The 7,881-nt window shown below is 42.1% G+C and overlaps 1 protein-coding gene across 12 annotated transcripts in view; it reads left to right on the top strand.

Moving 5' to 3' along the window:
* The first annotated feature begins 902 nt into the window (after nucleotides 1-902).
* Nucleotides 903-7,881, top strand: part of LOC6533279 (Down syndrome cell adhesion molecule-like protein Dscam2) — a 29,075-nt gene continuing 22,096 nt past the window's right edge. For 10 of the 12 annotated variants that reach the window (XM_039373611.2, XM_039373608.2, XM_039373610.2 and 7 more), the window contains exons 1-3: nucleotides 903-1,596; nucleotides 7,180-7,512; nucleotides 7,586-7,747. In XM_039373611.2, coding sequence (XP_039229545.1) covers nucleotides 1,548-1,596; nucleotides 7,180-7,512; nucleotides 7,586-7,747 — 544 coding nt within the window. In that variant the 5' untranslated portion in view covers nucleotides 903-1,547. The remainder of the gene's footprint in view (nucleotides 1,597-7,179; nucleotides 7,513-7,585; nucleotides 7,748-7,881) is intronic. The other 2 variants (XM_039373609.2, XM_002093969.4) reach the window with 1 other exon arrangement.

The raw sequence follows: 7,881 nt of genomic DNA, 5'->3' as shown, positions 1-7,881 counted from the left end.
CAGCGCCAAATGTACACAAATAATACAGTGCACTGAAAACTGATTGAGGTGAAAGAAATAATAGAAAATATTGTTCACTTACAAAAAATGTATCTGCCATACCTCAAAATTGTACCATGATTTTAAAAATGAAAAGAAAATGTATCACATCCTTTATACCCTTGTAACCATATCTTTCCCTTATGTATTTCTCTGAGTGTTAAAAACTTGAAATAGCACATTTTGGTGCTTAACATAATGAATCTTGGCAGCTGGCTGAATGCGTTGTTGTGCTGGCACTTTTTTCCTGGAACGAGTAAAGACCATAATTTCCCCTGATGCTCATTAGCAGAAATGGCCAAAAAATAGACAACATTTATGCGGTGGCAGGAAGGGACTCAAGTGTAAAATTGCTATGCATAATGCCAAGTAAATTATGCTAGCCAGCCAAGTCGATGTTGAACCTAACGAATTGCGTTATTAATTGACAGCCAATTTATGGGCTGCTCTATTAATTGAAAGTAAATGAGTTTGTTAACCCATTCCCATTCCTATCCAGAGTTCATGATTCCTAATCTATGCCACGGGAAAATGGAGCTGGCTGAAATAATTGAAACATTCAGCTAGGCGCACTCACGCATGTGGCCGCACCACCACCCAACCGCACCACTGCCCAGCCACCCAACCAACCACCCATTCATCTGCCCATTTCCCTATATAGCCACACCACCCAAATGGTCCAGTGTAAACACAGCTGTTTCGAAGGCGCTCCAAAAAGGTCGTGCCTAACCACAGACAACAAATGGTGGTGCGCATGCGCGGAGAGCAGCCATCGGCGGTGCTGCCAACTGCACCACTGGGAGCACCACTGGACTGAGCCACCAAAGAGCCGTGATGGTCGCCGCATCCGGCAGTTGCTGTTCGAGGCTCGAAGGATACGCACGGCTCTGGTGGACGACGGAAGTTGGATTGAAAATGCATCGGGACTGAGTGCCGAAAGTTAGTGCGTGTGGTGAATTCTCGCCGAAGAGAGAGAGAGAGAGAGAGAGAGAGAGAAAGTCCGGAAGAGAGCCGTCGAGTGTGTGAAAGTGCCCCTACTTTTTGGTGTAAGAGCTCCTAACTTGGCCAACAGTTCGGTTCCGGCGGCGCGCAGTCAAGTCGAGTCCTTGCTGGCAGTCGGTTGTCCTGGCGGGCGAGTGCCTAGTTAATCGAGTAGCATAAGTGTGCCGGCACCGGGCCATGCAGTCCCCCCAAAACATAACATAACACCAAAATCATCCAAACATCTTAACATCCAAACACCAAATCACCAAAGTGAAAAAAAAAGAATCCGAAAAAGATACAAAAGTGCCAAAAGTATGTGAGAGGAGGAGTCAAGTGTCTGAAATGTAAAACCGCTCAAAAGCGCAAGCCAAATCAAAATTGTACAGGTCACTGCCCACACGGAAATTCCTGATAACAAAAAAGCTCAGCTAAAAAAAACCCAGCAAATCAAAAATACAAAAAAGAAAAAGTAACAAAAATCTAAATCTAAATTCAAATCAGAATCAAAACAGAAGCCGGTAAACATGTGGATTAGTAGCCGCTTCTATGTGATTCTCCTGCTGCTCAATCTGGGTAGGTGCCACCATCAACTTTTCTCCGGGAAAACTCTTAAGCCGGCCTGCCGGCATTTTGGGCGCCTCTCCTTGGGTTTTCCCTAAGTCGCTCGGCACGCGCCGCAAAGTATTGCTATGCTTAGTGCTTTTCTGTTTTTCCACCGGCACTGTGCGTGCGATTTTCCAACCATAAGCCCCAACAGCTGTCGGCGTGTTATTTTTCCGCTTTTCCGCTTCTTTTTTTTTTGCATCCCGGTTTACGCCTCCGAAACGGAACTTATTATTAAGTCTTGCGAGTAAAACAAAAGGATTTTGGGGGCTTTTGCGGGATATTCTTGGCGGCTTAAGGAGCAAGGCGAAAAAAAAACTGGGCAAAGAATTATCTTCAGTCAAGGCAATTACTCAGCTTATTATCATTCAAAGGCAAATCTTCTGTGTCGCAGAGAGACCTGAATTTATGGTGATTCATGCGAGTGAGGAGGTGCCATAATTTATATCTTATATACGAGTGTCGCTCGCCCAGAACTAAGTGCAAATGACTTGGTCTCTTTATGGAGCAGCCAGCACGAGCACCAGAAACAGGACCAGAAACAGGAACAGAACCGGAGACCATAAAATTGGCAGAAAAACTAAAGCCGAAATGCCCCAACATAATATGAAATTGCCTTATGATAAAAACCAGGCGTCAATTTATGCCACACAAACGACTATCCCATCTACTCGTTATATGTGTGCATACACGGAGAGAATAAATGCTAAAGAAAAAGAAAGCTTTTCCAATTGAAATTACTGTTGGAAACTAGGCAACACAATACTATACTATAATAAAAGATGAAAAATAAAACAAAATACTATACTATAATATAAGATGAACAATTAAACAAAATACTATACTACAATATAAGATGAACAATGAAACAAAATACTATACAACAATATAAGATGAACAATCAAAAGCTACATAAAAAAACGCTTTTTAAAAAGTTTTTCCTTACCCATAATATATCGAGTATTTTCTCTCCGTGTATTTGAATGTGTGTGCGAGACAGGCTAATGAAATGTGTCAGAAGCAGAACACTCGATCGACCCACCGACCTTTTCATATCCGAGGAGCAATGTGTGCGAGGCGAAAACCTCTTTTGGAAATTTGATATTTTCCAGTTTTCATTGCCCAGCTCCGGCATTCAATGGTGACTGGCTTACATGTCTATTCGCCAACCAAAACAGAAAAAATATTAAAAAAAAATATATCGAAATGCCGCACGGATATTTCATGTTTCATGCACATCCACAAACCTATATATTCGCACCCTCGATGGAGCCGAGAGCAAATGAAAAATATGCAAATGAAATTGTTGCTCAACGTCTAAGCGTACACACACTTTTTTTTTTTTTTGCTCTGGCGTTGTGAGAAATGGCTCACATTTTTCGGTGTTGTTACTCCATTTCGATGCAGATAATCATAAAATATAATACGTTATATAAAATCACCAGCAACGACAACAACAATGCCGAAAATCCGATTAGATGCGAGCTGGGGGAAAAAAGGTTCGAGTTTGTGATGGGAAAATTATGAAAAATTATGGCCAAAGCCAAAGCCAAAGTTTTCCAGCAGCACACTATGATTGATTATGTTTTAAACCGTTTATGACAAACGCTTTAATTTGTTGTAGGATTAATGAAGTGCAAGGGATAAAGTTTAAATTAAATGTTCACCAGATGGCAGACTAACTTCGAAAATGCGGCTGGATTTGAAATCCTAAGTTTATGTTGCTGGCATTATTAATGATTTAAGGTACAACATTGGAAGTTTGCTGAACTTGGTTACTTTTAAAGAAGTTTTCTCTTAGGGGCTATTATAAATTAACGTTTAGTCTTGAGTTAAAATATAATTATAATAAACTTGCAAGAATTTACATCAAAGGTGTTTTAAGCAACTTTGCTTTGGCTGATTAATTGTTTAAATGACTTTCTTTTGTTTTTTGCTAAAAATAATAACAGTTTTTTATAGAAATCCCAAAGCCTTCGTTAAATCTAAGTTTTTATAAAACTGTGCAAGATACTGATTTGTTGATTTTTAAACATGTTCGGATATATTAATTTATATTCAGCTTTTTATTCATACGCTATATCCCAAACTTCATTTGTAGAACAAACACTTGAAGCTTTCAGTAACAAAGTGAACCGCTAGATTTTCCAAAATTCAATCTCAACTTCCCAATGTATTCCATTTTATTTTTTGCACTCGCTTTGCAAAACAATTCGGCCAACAAAAGACGTTGAGCGTCTTATTGGAATCGTCCTGGCCCCCATGCCACCCGAATCCTCCGTGCACTTTGGGCCAAGTGGAGCACATCGTAACTGGGACTAGGACTCCGGCCAAGGCAGCAGGAAAATCAAGTTATTTACAATTATTATTCGTTTCGTGGCCGTGTTGTTGTTGGGCGGCGCGTTGGTCTGTAAACGTTTTAACTTCTTTCAAGTTTTCCTTGTACCTTCTTTTTTTCTATTTTTCCTTTTTGGCCAAGCAATATTGAGTCCGATATCTTTGGGTGTTTTGGGTCACGCCTTCCTGCCGCTTGTTTCTTGCGCATAAAAATTGAATTTCCTGTGCTTTTCGAGCTGATTGCTTACAAGGTTCGTCGCCCATTTCCCTCGGAGCCACAAGAATTTCTGTGGTCTTAAAGTCTGCTATATATATATACTCTATTTTTTTTGTGGCTTTAATGGGTGACTTGGGCAGTCCGTAGGATCGAGGCCCATTAGAAATATTACCACTGCATTGCCAGCCGAGTGCAGACACATTGCAGCCACACAACATGCATCACATGCCGCCCGCCTGGAGGCAAAGAAATAATTTCGAAAAGTGCCAAAAGGGCATAATCCAAACAGAAAAAAATTTATATATATATGTGTTTCGAGGAGCAGGCAAAAAAAAATGAGTAAAACGTAAAAAAAACACACACAGACACACAGGGAAAATAATGTCTGAGAAGCTTGGCAAAGTAACCCCTCAAGACTCGCACAAGTGGATGGGAAACACATTCGGAGTGAACGGAGTGAAATGTACGACACAAAACGAGCGGAAATGCGAGCCAAAGGAAAAAAGGGTTTTTTTTTTTCGGGGGAGTGGGAAGCATGGTGGGGGTGGAGGTGGGCGGAGGCGGTACTGGGAAAAGTGGGCGGGGCCCGGGGGCCAGTTGCACATGCAGTTGTATGTGGAGACTGAATGTGCGCCAGGACTGCTGCAGGTGTTGCAGAAAACCAAGCTGGGAAAACAATTTGGGAAAGAAATTTGTGGAATATGTGGACAGCTCAAATGCGCTTTTTCATTGACCAAAAAATCCTGTCCGAATTCGATTGGGAAACACTTGATTGTGAAAACACAAAGGTGATGGAATTGTTCTCGACTATGTAAAGCGAAGATAATAGCATTGGCAAATTACCATATTTGCATTTTGTGTGGATAACCAAAAATCTTACTAACCTGGCACATATAACATAAATGAGAAGTGTAGTCTTGACTATAATAAATATTTGAAATAATTTTATTGTTAACTATTAACAATTTTAGAAAACGAAGTTGATCGTTGACTTTTTAAAAGCTTGTCTTTGACCATTTTGTCAAAGTCTTAAGTTTCTTAAGCTTGAACGTAATACCTTGGCGCAATGCATAAAATGGAGTAATTTTTTGTGTTGTTTTTTGATTTTGCCATTGGAGCATTGGAATAGGCCGGCAGGCAAGAAAAAACAAGAGTTCGAGTCGGAATGAAGCTCACCCACACATATGCACATACATGCAGGACGTTCAGGAAAGAGCACACGCACAGGAACACGGATAGGGTGGACTTTTTGTTTTCGCAGGAAAGAATAAAACCCCTACAAGTGGATGTACACACAACTCGACGCACATGCACCAAGCCACACATACATACATATACACACATGGGCACACATCCTTACACACATGGGATCCTGCTCAAAGGCACAAAACTCGTAAAACATACCCTTTCCAAGCGAAAAGCTGAAAAAATGAGAAACGAGTGCCAAGCATCCTCAAGACATACTTGCAATAATTTTATGGCCTGGCAGAGGCCTCGTCCTTATCCGCATCCTGGTCCAGGAGCAATGATTGCACTGAGGAAAATAAATTGATTTTCTGATTTCAATCAATCATTGCAGACAGGATATTTGACATTATTTCATAATGAGATATTTCAAATGAATCAAACAATAAATTAAGGCATAAAATCAGTGATTTGCAAACATGTTTGATTATTGCATATATCTAGTAGGCTAAATATAATTTGGTAATGATACTTTGCCAGATATTTTGATATATTTCTTTGCGTGTGATCCTTGCCGCTGGAGAAGCAATGGAAAGCCATGAAATCAGCGGGGAAAAGCGAAATGGAACCATCTCGGCGACGGAGGCGATGAGACAGACGGAGGAGGCGAAACCAGAAAGCAGTTACATAAAAATCCATGCTGTCGAGCGTAAAACAAAAAGCGCCTGGCCAGGCACAACAAAAAGCGTACAAAGCCAAAAAGAACAAAACACAGAAAGGCAAAAAAAAGAAGGAAAAAAGAATGAAATAGAAGGGGGAATAAATGGCGGAAAAACAAAACCAACAAAAACAACTCTAATTGCAGACACAATGACTTCTAGGGAAGGTGCGGGGCGGTGCGAGGGAGGATCGGGATGGAGTCCTGGAGTCCTGAAGTCCTGGGCAGGACGAATGCTGGATAGATTGAACGAGTTGCAAGGATTTGCACAGCGCCGCAGGGAAAGATGCCCGCTTCGGTGGCAGACAGACAGCCGAGGCGCATTCATGTGGAATATGAAGCGAAATGTCAATTTGGAGAAATATATACATGCAGATATATAGACATATATATGAACCCCCCCGCCCCGTCGCCACTCGGCATACATATATGTATTTGGGTCTGGGGGCCATCGGGAGCATTGGGATTGGGGCTTCCAGAAGAGCAGCCCGAGCTAAAGACCAAAGTGTTATTCTAATTTGGGATAAGACCAAATCTGTTTGCTCGCGAAAGGAGCTTCCTGGTGTAAGGAGAACGGTCTTCGAATGCGACAATGGCAGGGCATTATATAAAAATGTGAAATGTAAAATGTAAAATGCTTATTAAAGTGCAAAAAGGTCTCAAGGGATTTGCGCACCCAAGAAGGCCAGCGGCCCTTTATGAATTTTTGATATCTCTCTCTGGGATTATTGCTTTTGTTTATGCCAGCTCACAATTTTAATGCCTGATTGGGGAACATTTTTCTGCATTTTTATGCGGCTTGTAAATGATGTATGGGGTTGTAAAATATTTACGAACGTAAATGCATTTATTGGGAGGAAAATCTAGAGCAGCCATTGCTAAATTCATGTATCCTTTAAGGGTTTTTAGGAATTCGCTTTATTTACAAGGACTTCAACTTTATTTATATTTTGCTTAAAGATTTTTCAGCTTCTTAACTAAATAATTTTTGTTTAAAGCTTAGATGTTGGTTTAAAGTACAAATTTTGTTTAAATTTTCAATGCACTTGTAATATTTTCCATTTAACTATTACTAATTATGTTCTATACCTTTCAGATGCCACCTGCAGTGAACCGTTCGAAGCCCACCTGCGCGGTCCCGGATTCGTGATGGAGCCACCTGGTCGGGTGGAGTTCTCGAACTCCTCCGGCGGCTGGCTGGACTGCTCGGCCTCCGGAAGTCCGCAGCCGACGGTCGACTGGGTGCACGCGGATGGTTCGGCGGTGACCGAGATCCATGGGGTGCGACGTGTCCTGCGGAACGGGACGCTCGTCCTGATGCCGTTCGCCGCCGCCGCCTACCACCAGGATGTGCACAACACGATCTATCGCTGCATTGCCAGCAATTCGGTGGGTCGCATCGTCTCGCGGGACGTGCAAGTGAGGGCGGGTAAGTATTGGGCGTGGCAGCATTTAATAATATATATATATATATATTATTATATATATTCACTCCTCTGCAGTTGTGGCCCAGGCCTACAAGGTGGACGTGGAGGTGCTGTCTGCCGCGCGGGGATGCACCGCCATTCTGCGCTGCGTGGTGCCCACGTTCGTCAAGGAATTGGTACGAGTGGTCTCGTGGGTTCATGAACCCGCTATCTACATCTATCCCTCGTTGCAAGGCGGTAAGTTAACCGGCGGCTTTCTCTCTCGTCCTTCAGCCAGAAACCGAAAGGAAACGTAACGAAACGAAACGAAACGTAGCAAAGAGTTGAGCTCAACTTAGGGCAGCTCAGTCTGCATCTGCATCCTTGTCCCG

Source organism: Drosophila yakuba, chromosome 3L (assembly GCF_016746365.2).
Source record: "Drosophila yakuba strain Tai18E2 chromosome 3L, Prin_Dyak_Tai18E2_2.1, whole genome shotgun sequence".
NCBI classification, from domain to species: Eukaryota; Metazoa; Arthropoda; class Insecta; order Diptera; family Drosophilidae; genus Drosophila; species Drosophila yakuba.
Note: the sequence above shows the minus strand (reverse complement) of the source record. Positions and strands in the feature narration are given on the sequence as shown.